The sequence below is a fragment of the Alexandromys fortis genome, unplaced genomic scaffold, assembly GCF_014885135.2.
Source record: "Alexandromys fortis isolate MF-2015 unplaced genomic scaffold, M_Fortis_MF-2015_v1.1 scaffold_55, whole genome shotgun sequence".
NCBI lineage: Eukaryota > Metazoa > Chordata > Mammalia > Rodentia > Cricetidae > Alexandromys > Alexandromys fortis.
Window position 1 is genome coordinate 8,160,497 of NW_026067936.1, and position 16,896 is coordinate 8,177,392.

At 44.7% G+C, this 16,896-nt stretch overlaps 1 protein-coding gene across 1 annotated transcript in view; it reads right to left on the reverse strand.

The window, feature by feature from the left end:
* Nrg1 (neuregulin 1) overlaps nucleotides 1-15,946 on the reverse strand; it is a 961,794-nt gene extending 945,848 nt beyond the window's left edge. The window contains exon 1 of the mRNA XM_050146818.1: nucleotides 15,235-15,946. Coding sequence (XP_050002775.1) covers nucleotides 15,235-15,946 — 712 coding nt within the window. The remainder of the gene's footprint in view (nucleotides 1-15,234) is intronic.
* Between the last annotated feature and the right edge of the window lie 950 nt (nucleotides 15,947-16,896).

The following is a 16,896-nucleotide window of genomic DNA, read 5'->3' on the forward strand; positions in this document are numbered from 1 at the left end:
TCTGTATACCGTATATACTCTTTCTAGGCTGATTCCACTCCATGCCTACAGCTATTGTCACCGGATGTTCTATGGTATTGGCATCTCCAGCATTCTGGGGTCTCTCCACTGCAACTTGGACTTTATATCCAAAGCTTCATAACACGGCCTTTCAGGACCCCTGTACAAACAATTCCACCCTGTTATACAAGTCTTAGTCCCAAAGCTTTCTGGAACTGTGCTATAAGCCACCATGAACCTGTAACATCTTGCATCTCTGAAACACCAGAGCAAAACAGATTATGCTGCCAAATTCCTCTGCCAGGCCGGGATGTAGTCTGGACTCCTAATACCAGCACTATAATAGTCTCCATGTGCCTAGATGGCTGCACAAAGGAAACCATTTTCTTGGGTGACTGGTTTTAAACAAGGAACCCCTTCACATTCGTTCTCAGTTTGTTCTCTCGTGTTCTCTCTCTCTCTCTCTCTCTCTCTCTCTCTCTCTCTCTCTCTCTCTCTCTCTCTCTCCCCTTTCCCATGAATTTTCATTTTACAAGCTGGGCCCTCCCTTGGGTGTGATCCAATATGGAGCCCTAAGTTTTTCGCCAATACTGCTAACCTCTAACAATTACTGGTGTTTAATCTGCATCATCCTCTTTGACCATAAAATTAAATTCCCTTTTTGTCCTGTCCTTGAATAAGCACGCCTTTCTCATAGCCTTCTGTTCTATTGGCTGCTCTCTCTCACCATAAACTAGGTAAGATCAGTCAATAGTAATCATGCCACACCCTGGGGCTAGACAGATGCCTCAGAGGGTACGAGTACACACTGTTCGGGCAGGGACTCAAATCGGGTTCCCTTATGACCATGTCAAGTAGCTCCCAGCTCCGGGAGATCTGATGCCCTCTGCCCTCCATGAGCACCCCACAGGTGCACGTTACCCACACAGAGGCACAGAGTAATTGCCATAAAATACAGGTCTAAATCATGCTACAATCCGAACACTACACTCTCGTGTAATTTCCTGAAGTCATCTCATGAAATAAATTAAGTATGTTACTTTTGAACTCAGCCTCACGTAAGACCGTGGGACACAGGCAGAATGTAACCAATTCTTTACCATAATTCAATATCAGTGGTTTCTGGCCCAATAGAGTCCATGTCTTCCTCTAAAACATCCTGAGCCAAGACTTTACTTGGTGCACATCTATTAGCGTTTTAGTCTCCCAGACTCGCACAAGAACATCCCATTAAGCTCCAGTTCCAGACCTCTAGGGGTCTCTAGGATGCGGCTCCTGTCTCTTCTAATTCTCTCCCATAAACTAGTCATACAAGGCTATGAAGCATGTAGGTAGAGGTCTGTGCATCAGCATCCCTACTTATGGGTACCACTTCATTGCACTAGTTACTATTGTCATTGCTCCGGCAAGGTATCTGACAGAAACAACTCAAGTGAAAAAAAACCTATTCTGGCTTTTGGTTTAAGAAGGTGCTATGGGAAGGTGTATAGTTAACAACTTCCCACCTACTGGGGCGTGACCTCATAGACTATTTACCTGGACGCAGAAGTGCCTTTCCCCCCTGGAACCTGGTTTTGCTGGTTCGGTTTGTTTGGATCTCATCTTTATCCATCGTTCACGCAAAGAATCCTGATTTGTAAGCTTTTTTTTCTATTAATAAATACCTTTATACTTCTTAGTTCTGAGCTAGTATGGGATTCCTTTTATTAAGCGCCAGATCTCTGCGCGTTCAGAGGGACATGGTAGCTGATGATGGTAGGGTATCGTGGCAGTAGAAGCATGAGGCAGCTAGCCACACTGAGTCCATCGTCAGGGAGCACAGACAGATGTATGCCGCCACTCAGCTGGGCACCTTCCAAGCTCATGAGATGGTACTGCCTACATATCACCTCACTAAAGACTCACACCCAGAGCAGCATCTCCCAGGGGATACCAAATCCAGGAGAACCAACCATGGAGACTCTTCTGATGTGGGAGTGATTTCTTATTAATAAAGAAACTGCCTAGGCCCATTTGATAGGCCAACCCTTAGGTAGGCGGAGTAGACAGAAGAGAATTCTGGGAGAAAGAAGGTTAGAGGAAGAGTCGCCATGATGCTCCCACTCCAGACAGATGCAGGTTAAGATCCTCCCTGGTAAGCCAGCTCGCGGGCTACACAGAATATTAGAAATGGGTTAGAACAATATGTAAGAGCTAGCCAATAAGAAACTGGACCTAGCCGGGCCAGGCAGTGTTTGAAAGAATACAGTTTCCGTGTAATTATTTCGGGCATAAGCTAGCCATGCGGGCGGCCGGGTGCCGGGGACGCAGCCCTGCCGCTCCTATTTCAACACTCTTCATCCTAATTCTTCTACTCTCGGTTCCTGTGGCATCCTGCCTTTCCCTACAAGGCACGGTGCAATGGGAATGAGATAGCCTGTCATCGCCTTGTGTCACTGCCTTGCATTGCTGCTCTATTGGTTCATGGTGAGCATGTCTAATCTCTTCTTCATTGTTATTCCTGACACCGGTATCGACCTATCAATAATGGATGCCCAATAAATAGTCGGTGGGAAAGTAAGTTAATAAACCCTTACTTCTTGCTTCCTATTAGTTACATATAATTGTTTAAAGAGCTCATGCCTCTCATCATTTATCTATATAATACATTCAGAGAGCACCTATAATTTTTCACCGCAGGTAGTGATGCCTTATAAAGTAAGATTTGATGGCCACGTAAACTGATGGGGAAAAGACAGGAATTAAGTGAATGGCAAAGTTGCATTTAATTTTCACAAATAAATTTGTGATTTATTGAACTGATTGCAAGAAAATACTTTAAGGTGCTTTTTTTTTAATTAAGTCAGGAGAACACAAAAGCCTACACAGCCAAAGGCCCACAACAAAGACAAGACCAGAAAGAATAACAATCACGTCATCATTATTTATATTTTATATTTATATACACATGCATGACATGATTACTTTCTTCATCTCAGAATTTAATGAAATAATCTTTAAAATTAGCATTTATAATCAAAACATGTATGATGTAGAGGAATAAAAGACTAGCTAGCTATTTTACATCATTTCAGAACCATTCCTTGTCTCTACCTACCTGTTGTGTTGTGAATTAGCTTCTTTTTCTCCTTGGTTTTACACACACACACACACACACGCATGCACGCACACACGCACGCACAACCAACTATCCCGCTAATCATAAAATGACCAACAATTCTTGCTAACAGGAAGGAAGTGGATAATATTGGCACCTTAATCATTTTCATGGACTTTTTGATAGTATTTTTAAAGAGAAATATTACCGAGTATATAATGACAGTTATTTAGTGGGTTGCTAGAAATAAAACTACAGCAGAGTTAATAAAAGTGATTAAAAATGGTGGACAGATAACTCTTCAATACATTTAATATACGGGGAAGGCTTAACCTAACAATTTGGCTTTTACAGGCAGTTTTATCAGCCATTTTTAATTTATCCTCCTAAGGAAAACAAAAGTGCATCATGAAACTCAATTAAGTCAGTGGTGATAGAGCCTGAGAGCATTTCTCCACAGTCCCTATATCAAAATGATTTGTTAAACACGATGCTAGATGCTAGGCAAGGCCTCACACGCGACTGGGAGACAGGCCATATGGGCTGACCCCCTGCATTTGCAATGATGGCATGGTGAGCTTTAAGCCTTGAGGACTTCCTACAAAACTCACCCATAAAATGCTAAATTGAGCATAAGGCAGAGATGTAGTTAATACGATATGTATCTGTCATAAACATAGATGCATTTGATGATATGCTCATGGCTACTGGGCTCTCCCACTACAGTGAGGCAACGGAAAATAAATGTGTGTACGTTCAGAACTGCAAACAGGAACTCCCGTAGTTCAACCCTGTTTGCTGAAGGTGGGGTTCAGCTTTGCCTTGGGGGTTAGCACTGGTTGTGCAGGAGAGTAGAGACTAGAACCACCCGTAGTTGGTGCCTTCATAGGGCAGAGATAAACCGTGTCATTTGAGATGTTAATACTTGACGTTCCATTTATTATAGCAGCTAGCCTGTCCTCACGATGCATACACCGTGTTACGGGAAATGTTCTAGAGGAACCAAATAAGACAGCCCTTCCCACAGTCACTCTTTGCTAGAAATAGCATTTACTTCTTTTCCTTGTCACAAAACTGATGACTGGTCCTTTTGGAGACAGAGGAAAGCACAAATGAACAAAATTGAGAGAAATCTAAACATCTGTAATATGAGCCCTAGAGAGAAATATTGTTAATAGTTTGGTTTGTAGCGTTCTCAACACCTATTTCTCTTTTGACTGATAAATATAGAGAAAGGACAGATATACATGGTACTGCACAACCTACTAAAAATGTATGTTCATCAAATTATCTTTAGTGAGGATCGATGTTAGAGAGACAGATAGGCAGGCAGACAGACAGACAGACAGACAGACAGACAGAGTGGACGTACAACAGCATGAATGTGGAGGTCAGGGAGTCTGTTCTGTACTCCACTCTTATGTGGGTTTCAGGTATTAAGATCAAGTTGACAGGTGTGAAAAGCAAGAACCTTTGCCTGCTGAGCCACCTCACCAGCCCCTCCCCTTTACAAGATTGTTAAGGAATTCAGAATAATCTAATCTCTGGCTGTAAAGTTCTGCTTAAGCATCAGCCACTGAGGAGCCACTGGGAAGCAACAGTACAGAAGGCATCTGAAAGGAATAGATACAGAAGCATGGAGCCCTAGAGCTACCTCCATGTGTAAGCGATGCTGAGTGGGCTCCAGGGTCTAGGCAGGAAAAAAAAAAAAAAAAAAAACAGATAAAAATACTTGGGACCCAAGGCTGGAGACAGATGGTTCAGTGGTTAGGAACACTCACTTCTTCCAAAGGACCCAGATCGGACTCAGAGTACACACATGGAAGTTCACAACCATATCTAACTCCAGATCCAGGTGTCCGATGCCCTCTTCTGGCCTTTGCAGGTATTGCATGCATGTGCTGTAGGACGTATACACACGAAGCAGAACACCCACACACAGAAAATGAAGTTTGATCTAATTTTCTTTTAATTTAAGCACTTGAGGGAAATGATGAAAGGCATCATTATCATAAAAGAATGTTTCATTCTGATGGCAGCTCAAGCACTTTAAATAGTGTAATCATTTCTGTTCACAAAGGTCATTCTATCAGTAGAAAGACCATTCTTAGAGGAGGAACATCCACAAACAAAGATAAGAAGCTGTTATTGTAAGAGTAAGAAAGAGATCTGTCACAGAGACAATGGAATTTGGAAAGCAAGAAGAATCTGAGAATCAACAAGTTACATTTATATGTGCATATGCATATAATGCATATATGTTACATTTATATATGCATATACATATAATCTATATAAACAACCAGATATATATTGACCTATAATACTTAACCAAATACTCATATCACAAAGAAAGGATTTTGTTTGAAATAAAAAAGTTAATTCTACAAAATGCAAAGGGGCTAAATGAATTTTTATCACTTCTCACTACTGGATCTAGAACACAAGAGATGCTCATCAAAGAACCACTGAGAATATTGACGGCAGCTTTAATAATGACCACAAATGCCTTGATATGAAGCAGATGCGTAGATGGGCTTGCAGGAGAGGAACAGGCTTTGATATGACGACCATGCATTATGTCGGATTTTTATCTCATAATAGTTTGACATATAGATCTAGATTCTAAAAGAAAGGTCTAGGCTTGAGATATAGATTGAAAAGCCATTATTGATAAACATCACTGAGTTTTTCCCAGTGGAAAATCCCACAGGGAGCTCACGCTACATACAACAAAAGGAAAGAAAATGGACCTCGCCTGGCTAAGCCCTACACAGCCTGTCCGTACTACAAAGCCAGTAATGACTCTTACTTCAGCAGTATGAAAAGTCAGATCAAATTATCTTCATCTTGACACCTTCTTTCAGCATGGTTCCTTTACGCATAAGGGACTACCAGTACCACCTTCCTGCCCATACCATTATAATAATAAACAGAGAAAGAAGGACTCAACCCTTGCCTCCTGGTAGGAAACCCGTCCCTAGTATCATCAAATCCAGTGCTCAGACTCTGTGTTGGCCTCATCCATTTCATCAGCAGCACTGGTGATCAGAACCTAAAACCACAGCACCTTTACATTGCTATAACAAGATCCCCAAGAGAACAGCAGGGATGCTTGTTTCAGTTTATCGCACGGATAGCTGAAGTTGTTGTTTTAAAAGTTTCCAGTTGTGGGCGACTCCGTTAGTCACGCCTCATCATTCCAAAGGCAGGTTTGGCAGGCGCGGTGACTTTCGCTTTCTGTAAAGGTGATGCCAATGATTACAATGAATTTGGCATTTGAGACAGATGAACAAAATGACACACACAAAAAAAATGGAAGTCCCAGGATGTGGAGGAAGACAGACACAGGCACCATTAAAGGTTCCCTTTCTTCCATCTCTCTGCTTCCTCTCTTCAGTTACCTGATCTCCTACCACTGTTTCCCCATGATTGTTCCCCTTAGAATACCGGCATGAGAAAAAAGAAAGAGGACGGCTCCCGACCCAGGAGCACAGGGGGTTAGTAAATTTGGGTCGTTTCTGAGGTAAGCGCGAGGTACATCTGAAAGGACCTCAGAAAGCACCTCGGCTCTACTTTTCCAGTTTTAGGTATTAGGCTGACAGAGTCAGTGACTCTAAATCACACAGTACACTTAGAATGGGCCAGCAGCAAGGTTTCCCCCACTCCTTCGACTAAGGCATTTTCCCCTGTGAATGAACTGCAGGCACAGCCAACATCTGCCCACCAGAGTGCTGTTGCCTTCTCGGGAACAGAAGCTTGAGAATATACAAATGCTGAGGAGCATGAGGTGATACGAGACGTCTTGTGACTACACACAGTGGGCTGTAAAGAGGCATTCTGTGTTCAAAGGCTTCTGTGCGCATTTCCGACGGGAATCATTTCTAGAAACATCAAGGAAGCAGTGATATTTGGGTTGTCTCTTGAAAGAGGGTCAGAATCCTCTAGGCATAAATGGGGCTAGAACAGAGACCCAAGCCGAAGACAGAGGAAATCATGTAAGAACACGCACCTGTCCGTGGATCAGTGAGATTGGATGGACATGTCCTTGGAGTAATATGAGCAAGGTGAGGCTGGGTTTGCACTGGAGCAGGAGCCCGATGCTGAGGGTCAGTGGCTGCAGTCAGTATGTGTATACAGGGAGGCTGAGCAAGGAAAAGGCCAGTTAATGGCGGAATCTTCAGAAGGACTCAGACTCCAACCCAGCAGCCAATAGATGGGGCTTTGAGCAATAGAGGGATATAGACAGGGAAACCATTAAGAAAAAAAGGTGGAAATTTTAATGAATAATTTAAATCCATTGAAAGAGTCCGATAGTGTTATGTATATGATAAGGCATCTCTGTGGGCTAAATTGATAGGTGTATAAACTGACGTGCAAAATTTGATGATAAGCATTACAAAGTATTTCTTAACTGTATTCGTTAAGTATGCCTTTGTTATAAATAAGATGATGTCTGTTCTCACTTCAGTAGTTGGTGGTTTTGGATTCAGGCCTCTAAGAGCCACACAAATGAGAACTATTAATAGGTTGGTAGCTATTTTCTGAGAACCTACTTCCTATTAATGGAAATAATAGCCATAATAACTTTATACAAAAAAATAAAAATAAACATCATTCCCCACCCCTTATGCCCACTAGGACGACTATTGCCGAAGCCACACAGACTGATCAGGAGACTGGAGCTTGGGTTCTCTGTCAGGAGGGGAATAAAGTGTGTAGCTGCTATGGAAAAGAGGCATAGACTACCCTAAGATCTGGACATTCCATCTGGGGATTCGAACCCCCAAAATGAAAAGTGAGACCTCAAGCAGGTATTTCTAGGCTCATGTTACAGCAGCATTGTCCACAACAGGCAAAGACAGGAGTCGCCCAAATGTCACAAACGGGTGAATGGATGATGTCACAAATGGGCAAATGGATGATGTCACAAATGGGCAAATGGATGATGTCACGAATGGGCGAATGGATGATGTCATGAATGGGCGGATGGATGATGGCACGAATGGGCAAATGCATAAAAACTGTGCTGTACAACATAAAATGAATTTTATTCTGTGTTTTCTGAAGGCAGAAAGCTCTGATGCCTGCTATAGTGCATACGAATGGTGAAGACGTAATACTCCCTGAAAGTCACAAGAGAACAAACGCTGTTCTATTGCACACATGCCGAATAGTCATGGCCATAAATACAGAAAGTAGAGTGGTGGCTTCTAGGGACATAGAAGGAAAATGTCAGGGAGGGGGTGGCAGTAATGATCTGTGGATTCAGACAGAATTTGTTGCGGAGGTGAAAAACTTCGGGAGACATTATAGTGAGAGATGAGCAACAATGTAGTCACACCACGCTACTAAAATACATTTCTAAAGGTAGTAGATGTGGTAAAGATTGTGTTTTCACAGCTAAAATCAGTCTGCTCATAGAATAAGAACGTTTTCAGAAATGCTAGACTTTCCAATAGAATCCCTGCTCCAGTGAAATCCCCGGGTGTTCCCAAGGGCATGATGTAATCAATGCCTGTGATGGCAGAAAGACAAGAGGGAAGAAGCATCCTAGCAAAAGTGTCCCTGACAGTGGGCACACCTACTCTGAGCTGGACCACTTCACCTCGGAGGGCACCAAAGGGTTTGAACCACATAGTCCTCTTCCAAGGATGAAGTCTACTGACAATTTCTTGTGATGCAAACCAGCCATCTATTTCCTCTTAGTAAGGTCTAGCATGTTCTAGACAGAGTATATTCCCTGTGGGGGCAGAAAAATACAGCAACTGCTGATTTAGGGAAAACCCTCATCACCCATGGTGGCCCCAGGGCCAACTAGATGGTGGTCAAAAGGGCCTTGCATTGACCCCAGCCCAAAGATCACATGCTGTTCCTTCCTTTCGTCCAGCCAAGAACTGACATGACATTAAAAATGAGAGAGATAAGGGGAAAGTACCTCATCCCCTCCGAAGTTACTGCTTCTTGGGGACACAAGGGGAAACCTTTCCTCTGCAGTTATGAAAACTGAATTTCTCATGAAGTAAAACTTAACACAACTGAAATTCTCAAATGTCCGTGAGTACAAAGGGGAACCCAGTATTTCCGAGCGCTGAGGTCAAGTACTCAGAATGGGGTGAGATAATGGATCTTTCCAGAACAGCACCAGCGATTCATTAACTCTTCAGACTCTGGTGTACATTTGAGTATTTATGATAAACAGAATTTTACTTCTTGCTGGGATATAAATTACACAGGATAAATTCAGTCGGATAATAATTGAGAGAGAAACGTTTCTGGAAGTTCAGCCACCTTTCTCAGAAATCAATCAATCAAAAATCAATCTGGAATTGATATGAAAAAGCAATGGTGTGCTGGAAACATATGGTTTCTTATGCTACTTTCTACAGATACACATCTTATCAAACTATTGCTGTGCAGTGGGAAAATCAGAAGGACACTATTTTTCTTTCAAATACAGCCTATATCAACTATTGCCACAATACACACATCTGGGAATGTCTCTGTCACTTACCACTTAACAATTAGTGATTACTTCATCTATTAATACATACAAAAATTAAGCTGCCCCTCTCAAAGTTGCAGCCATTGAGTGGTAGCTGTGACTGTGTGGTTTTAGCTAACACAATTCCATAGCTTCCATTGCTTTATTAACAGTTTCCAGATGAGAGACGTGGTTACAGAAATAGGGTACTTCTAAGGACCTCACATCTTTAGTCCTTCTTTCCCATGCCCTGGACTCCTAAGTATACCTATAACCAAGACTCTAACACCATGATCGGTCATGCCCCCTTATATCTATGCTCAATTTAGCTCATGTCTCTTGCTACAGTAAAATAAAAGGCAAAGAATAATTTCCTTCTATAGGTTCTCGCCATTCATTGTTATCGGTAAAATCTGGCCACCAGCTCCTGGTGGGCATACGACTCTGAACTTCTCTTACAGTTCCAAGAATGTCAGGGCTGACGTCCAAAGACAGCGCTTTGTTTTTTCATGCAGAGCCTGTGAAATTTGAGATGCAACACAGGTAACCACCTGTATCCTCATGGGAAGGATAAGGAGCCAATCAGGAGCAAACAGAGCTCTTGCATGTACAGTCTTCTGATCTCGGCTGCCTGTTATCCAATGCATTCAAACCAAGGCAGCTGAATTCCGAGATGTCAGGCAATGGATAGTCAATGTGATGGTGAACAGTAAGCCTATACGCATGCACTGAGATCCAGACACGGTCCAGGGTTTGCCTAAGGCTTCCTTTATACAATCTTCATAAGGGAACTAGAGACCATGGGGGTATATACAGGAAATCTGAGTGAAGAAGAGCCAGGACACACCTGCATGGGAAGAATTTCATCTTTTTATTTTATTATTATAAAATTATAAACTATCCTATGTCCATTAGGGCCAATCAAAGTTAAAAATCAGTATCCTAGGAAACTAATTTCCACAGGGGAAAATACTTTATTTTTTTTCATTTTAAAAGCCCCGACAGACAAAATACAACTTTACGTGTCTCTCTGATGCCTAGGTGGCTAGTCAGTACTGAGGGGAAATTGTTTTCTAACTCTCGAATCTAGCATACATGGAGATCAGGCGACTCACTTTTAGCTGTCGATGTCATCTGCCTTCTTTTAATCGACTTGAACACATACAGATCGCTTAGTGATAGAAATCAAGACAGCAAGCCTTTAGGAACAGGTTTGTCTCAAGTACTTTACTAACCCACATAGGCCACATGGAAAGATCACACCATGTCAACGAGAGCAGCCCCTCGACTCCGTGACACTTGTCTCCGTTTGACCAGTTCTCAAGTCATCCAGCTTTACAGGTGAGCAAGATGTGTCACTAAGCTTCAGTGCGTGAACTATAAAGTGACATTTCAGCAGGATGGGGTAACCAGCTAAGTCTTCTTCTATCATAATACTACTTTAATTGTCACTTCAAGTTTATGCTAATATATGTACAGAGTTAATACATGCATGCAGATTTAAAGCACTTATATGTGACCTGAAAACTCTCCACAAGTCCTAAAGAAATAAAAACCACTAAAACTGTCTTTTCCTTTCCTATAAACAACATGCATTTTTTGTAACTACTTAGCCTAGAAAGAAACATATTATATCTAGAATTATTCGGCATTTATATAAGGTTAATCATAATGTCCATTCAATAAGAGTTCTACAGAGAGTTTTTTTTTTTCCATACCATGTAAGCTTATTTTAAACAAACCACAAGAATGTAAGTGTTACTAAGGACTCAGGGCAGCTGAAGAGTTCTGGAAATCTGGTCAGCGTATAAATTGTCGCTGAAATGGGGAAACGGGTTTGAAAACATGTTGTTTGCAATTAAGGAAACCAACAGGAAGAAAACGAGTAAGAGGGAAGCAAGGGAGATTCCGTGAACAATGAATGGATTCTGTTTGACAAGGGCAGCAACTGCCCCAAGCGCATCCTTCTGCTCTCATCTGCTAGAAATACACAGGCCTGGGGAAGCACAGCTTGGTGTTTTATCCTCAGGGTGATCTAAGCTTCCCCGTCTTAGATAATGCATTAAGACATATGGCAAAGCTGCCCCTAAATTCAGAGGGTTTATAGATCTCCCCAAAATGACTCAAACTATCCCCTGGTACTAGTAAAACATTCTACCTCGAGTATTTAAATGCGCTTTAAAAATATTTGTCTTCTAAAGAACTATTTTCCCAAATAACCTATCCTGGCTTCATATTTTAATATAAATATTAAAAGACACATACAAGTTTCTCTCCTTAACAAAAGGAAGTTGAATCTACTCTAGATTTTCACAGCAAGATTTATATGACTTTTCCTTAAAAAAAAAAAAATCAGTCGCAAATACTTGGTAAATTTAATTTACATGTGTATTCACGAAATGCCAGCAGTCAAGCAAAACCTATTCCTAGTTCTATTGCTCTAATGCAGCTTTTATTAAGAACGCTCACTGGGTAACCCCTGCAGCATTTTGTTTTGTTTTTTTTTGTTTTTGTTTTTGTTTTCATACCACTGTAAGGTCAGCACACTTTGTTCAACAGTGATTGGGGGAATTAGAAAAAGTAAGTATCGTTTATCGCAAATATTTGATAAGCATGCTTATAATTTCCATATATAAAGATATCCTAATTCTCTACCATACAGCACACAGACTTGTATTCACTTATAAAAAACACCATGGGCAAATCTGTCATTCGGTATCCGTGCTGCGAGATCTCTGTGGAAATCAGTTTCTGCCTTGTAGAACCACAATGCTTGGAAAACAAAAAGCCTAGCACATCAAACAATAACTTGTTTCAGTATCAGAAATTTCACTGAAAGGCCAATTAGTTTGCTTTCCAGCTGAACATACATTCCTAACTACAAGTCTCGGTTCATTCAGGAGAGAACGCGAAATAACAATTAAATAAAAAGCAAAGGCTGAATAAAACTCTTGACATGAACGTCTAATTTATTCAAACTTCAACTATCAAGCAAACAACCTATGAAATTCCATGTTGTCTTCTAAACTCAGTTTCTGTCTCAAAGGGTCGATTATTATGTATTTTTCATATAGATGCTACCAACGAGCTTACAGTCGATGGAGGGAGAGAGAGGAAATCAGAGAACCTTTCTATGAGCTCAACCCTGAGGCAAATCTGTTGCCTGTGGAGTTCCTACTCTACTAAGCAACTTGTAGGAGACAGCACTGCAGCTGGGAGCCTAAGATCTGGAAACTGTCCCCCTGGGTACGATATCACAAAATGACTTTGCTCTATTCCTTCCCCAGCCTGGCACCATGGCTCAAGCCTGCACAGAACTGTCACACCCCGAGCCCAGCTCCCGTTGTTTAGATAAGGACTTCCCCACTCTCCCTAAAATCTAACCAAGAAGTACATAAGCAGCTGGCCAGGTCAAAACTGCCCCCCCCCCTTCTCTCTAGAGAGTTCCCATTTGTCTATGTCCCTTTGTTGATAGACTCTGAAAGGCACTGTTAACAGAGAACACACAGCAGGGTGGATTCACAAGTTTGCAAACACACACACACACACACACACACACACACACACACACTTTCCAGCCAACATTCTAAGTACAGGTTTACTAGGTTTACCTAGACAAAGTAGCTTGTCAGAAGAAATTTAGCACATTTCCACTTAGTCTGTAGGTAAGCCTTACACTGAGATGTCATATAACACCCAAATCACCAAACATTGTAACTATATGAATCGAACACAGTAGCCTACTATGACTTCTCAATCTTCCCAACCCTATGCATATGAGAGTATCAGTTCATCCAAAAACCTCGCTTCCTCCTAACAGCCATGATTTACAATTATGTACTCCCTCTGACTGGCAAATGGAAGGGCAACACTGCCTACACTCAGTAAAGCTTCGTGCCATTTTTGACTTAGAGGTCCAAAATACCATAAGATTGCTCCAGGCAGCACGGATTTCCCTTGTTCAAATGTGCTCTGAGTGCATGGAAGGGCATTATTCCTGGAATCTGGCATTTGTGCCTAGTTAAAAGTCATTACCAACAGCATTGCGAACTTAGCAACACGCCCTCGACCCCAGGTGTCACTGCTAACTGCAATCCCCTCCACGCGGACCACGCGGACCCCCCCAGATGCGAAACTCATATGGTTTGGAGCAAAGGTGAAATCCTTCTTGAATTACATATCATAAAGCATGTGAAAGCTGAACTATGGGATGGCTTAAGGGTTTTACTTCAGATTCTGTAGCAGCGGATCCTAAACTGCAGTGCGATGGTGCTGGAGCGCTGGTGTTCCCTACTAAGACAGCTCCCAGCGGCGCAGTCCCCATGTTCCACCGTGACATCTATCAACCAGAGCTGGGGAATCCCAGCGTCCGTCTCAACAGCCTCTGTCCACAGAGTGGTGCAATCCTAACAGGTCTCTGGCACACCAAGCACACTGTCAACATAAAAGAACAGTGGGTGAACTTTGCTCTGGCCTGTCATTAAAACCAAATCATCTGGTATTAATTAACTGCAGGACACGAGGACCACGGACGGCAACCCGGAATCTCCGTCTAATTGGCTATCACCAGTCCCAAATTTAAAACAGCTGACACACTTTGCACCACAGGCAGGCAGACAGAGGAGGTCCTGACGCCGGATTTGTGAAAATCCAATTAATCCAACCATCCATTACACAGATGTATAAAGACCAAGGGGAAAAAGCCATTAGGCATGTTAGAATGTGTAATATGTAATCACGTTAATTTACGGTTTGAGGAGGAATCCCTGCTATGTGTTAGTGATTATACGGTAATCAGGAAATGATACAGAAATCTAGGTCCTAGAGATGGTTTTATGAATGGCAGACACACAATTCTACCTCAGACATGTAATTAGACTCGCAGCTAATATCTCAAATCAGATAGTATGACACTCCTGAGTGAACGCTCCTCAGTGATTAAAATAGGAAAAGTCTGGGGAATTGAGGGCTAAACTTCTCGTCTGATTGTCTTAAAGGCCTACATAAAATTACATTCATCTGTTCTGGTTCCTAGACCAGGAAAAACAACCTCCAAACCAAAACAGTGTGAACAAAATTCTCGACAGGATTTTCCCAAGGAAATACACTCTTTCATCTCAGACACATACAAACTAGCTCCACAATCCACCTGTGTGCTGTTATCAGTGAACCCAAAACTCTGCCATTGTCTTTAGAGGCATCTTAGCCAGCCCTTTCCTCCTCAGGACTCTCAGGGACAAACAGCCTCTGACTTCCTCAGAACCACATTCCAGATCAGAAGGAAAGAGCTTGGAAACCAACCGGTTCCTCTTTCAGAGAAGCCCCACACACAGGGACCCACAAACACTTCCTAACCACAGCCAAGTTCAACAACACACAATGCCTAAGAAAGCAGCAGGCACATTCCCGAGCAACTTCCTGAACCAAACCCCCAGGGTTTCAAAAGTTTCATGCAGCCCAAAGGAAGACCAAACTTAGGATTCCACCCAGAGCAAAAGCCCAGAGACTCCAAGAACATTGAGAAATCGTCCGGCCCCCTGGCACCTGCTAAACCGCCCTCCTCTAGGACCGCTAGGACCTGGGAGCGCCCGCGCCCTGCAGCCGTCGAAGGGGGACCCCAAGATCGGCCCGGGGGGGCTGGCGAGGCACTTACCGCACCGCTTACACAGCACCCGGCTGACCTCCTTTTTGAGGTTGCGTCCAGTCTCCAGTGGGGGGAACGAGGCTCGGAAGGCGGGCGGCGTGCGGCCGCTGCTGTTGGCATCGGGTTCCATGAAGAAGATGTACCTGCTGTCCTCCTTGAGCCGCCCGCAGGACGGGAAGGCTGGGTGGCCCCAGGTGTCCAGGCGCACGGTGAGCAAGGAGTCCTTCTTCAAGCCCCCAGCTTTTACCGCCCACACTTGGTGCACCTTCACCAGATAGGGCGCAGGGTCCCCGAGTTGGTCGGTGCTGGGCGCAGGGGACCCGGTGGGCAGGGTCCAGTTGGCAGCGGGCGGAGGGTCCTGGGAGGGCGGTGGGTCCTGGGCGTACTGTCCCTGCGCCCCTGCCCCTACCTCGCCCGCTGCCTTCCTGTCGAGTGCCCCCTGCTGCCGCCGCGGCGGGTGCACCTTTCCCTCGATCACCACCGCGGCGCGCCGGGCCAGCTCCTGCACCGAACCCACGCTGGGCGGAGACGAGTAGCACACCGAGGCCCCCGCGGGAGCCGCCCGCTCGGCCGCCGCCCCCGGCACCAGGGCCGCGGTCCCCAACAGCAGCAGCAGCGGCGGCAGCAGCGGCAGCAGTGGAGGCGAGCGGCCGGCGGGCCGGGGATGCGGGGCGCTGGGGCTGGTACCCAGCGGGCGGCGCGGGGCGCGTCGCCATCTCATGGTGTGAGGTGCGTGCGGGCGCCTGTCGGTGCGGACTCTGCTTGGCTGGCTCCAGCTGCCTCGCCTTGCCTGCCCCCACTCCTGCCCTGACCCTCCTCCTTTTATTTATTTATTGGGGGGGTAGGAGAGTTGTTTATGGGGGGAGAGATGGGTGGAACCACAGAAAGGCAAAAAGGCGAATTTTAAAAAAAAGAAAAAAGAAGCAATAAAAAGGAAAAAGGAAGAGAAAAAAAAGCCTTTGCCACCGCCTCGGTTGCGGGAGTGACAGGTTCCCCCCGCGCCACCGCTGCCGCCGCGCCCCGAGCCCTGCTGTCGGGGATGCTGTCACCGGAGGAGGAGTGGAGGTGGAGGCGCTGCTCGGCGGGGAACAGTCCTTTGTGTGGAGTGCTGCTGCGGCGGCTGCTGGGCTGCGAAAGCGGCGGGGACGAGAGCGCGGGGACAGAGCCCTGGAGGCGGAGTTGCGTGCCTGGAAATCGTTGGGTGGCCCAGGCGACAGCGCCCTGTGCCTGGCCTGCCTGTTTACCTGTGCGGCGGACTCGCCCCGCGCTCTGCCTGCCCTTCCTGGTGCTGATCCCGAGCCCGGCCGGCTTGGCCCTCCCCTGGCTGGCTGTCGCCCTGACTGCTGCAATTGGGAGGACCGGCGGCGGGCTGCAAGGCTGCAGTCCGAGTGGGCTGCGGAGATGTACTGGGGAGTGAGAGGTGACGCTTCAGTGAGCAGGGACCTGTTAGCCGCGCTGGATACCCAAATGTAGGGAGGAAGCCAGAGTGGGACACAGGATGAGGGTCCTCGGTTCACAAAAGTTTTGGGATGCTCGGGTTACTTGGCAGTCAAAAGGGAGCAACATGTTCATAGAAGACAGGCAGCAATTAAAATAACAACTTCAAAACACGCCCCCTCTCTTTCCAGCGCAAGGCACTGTACACTTCAGGTATGAAGCCTCTGTCTATCC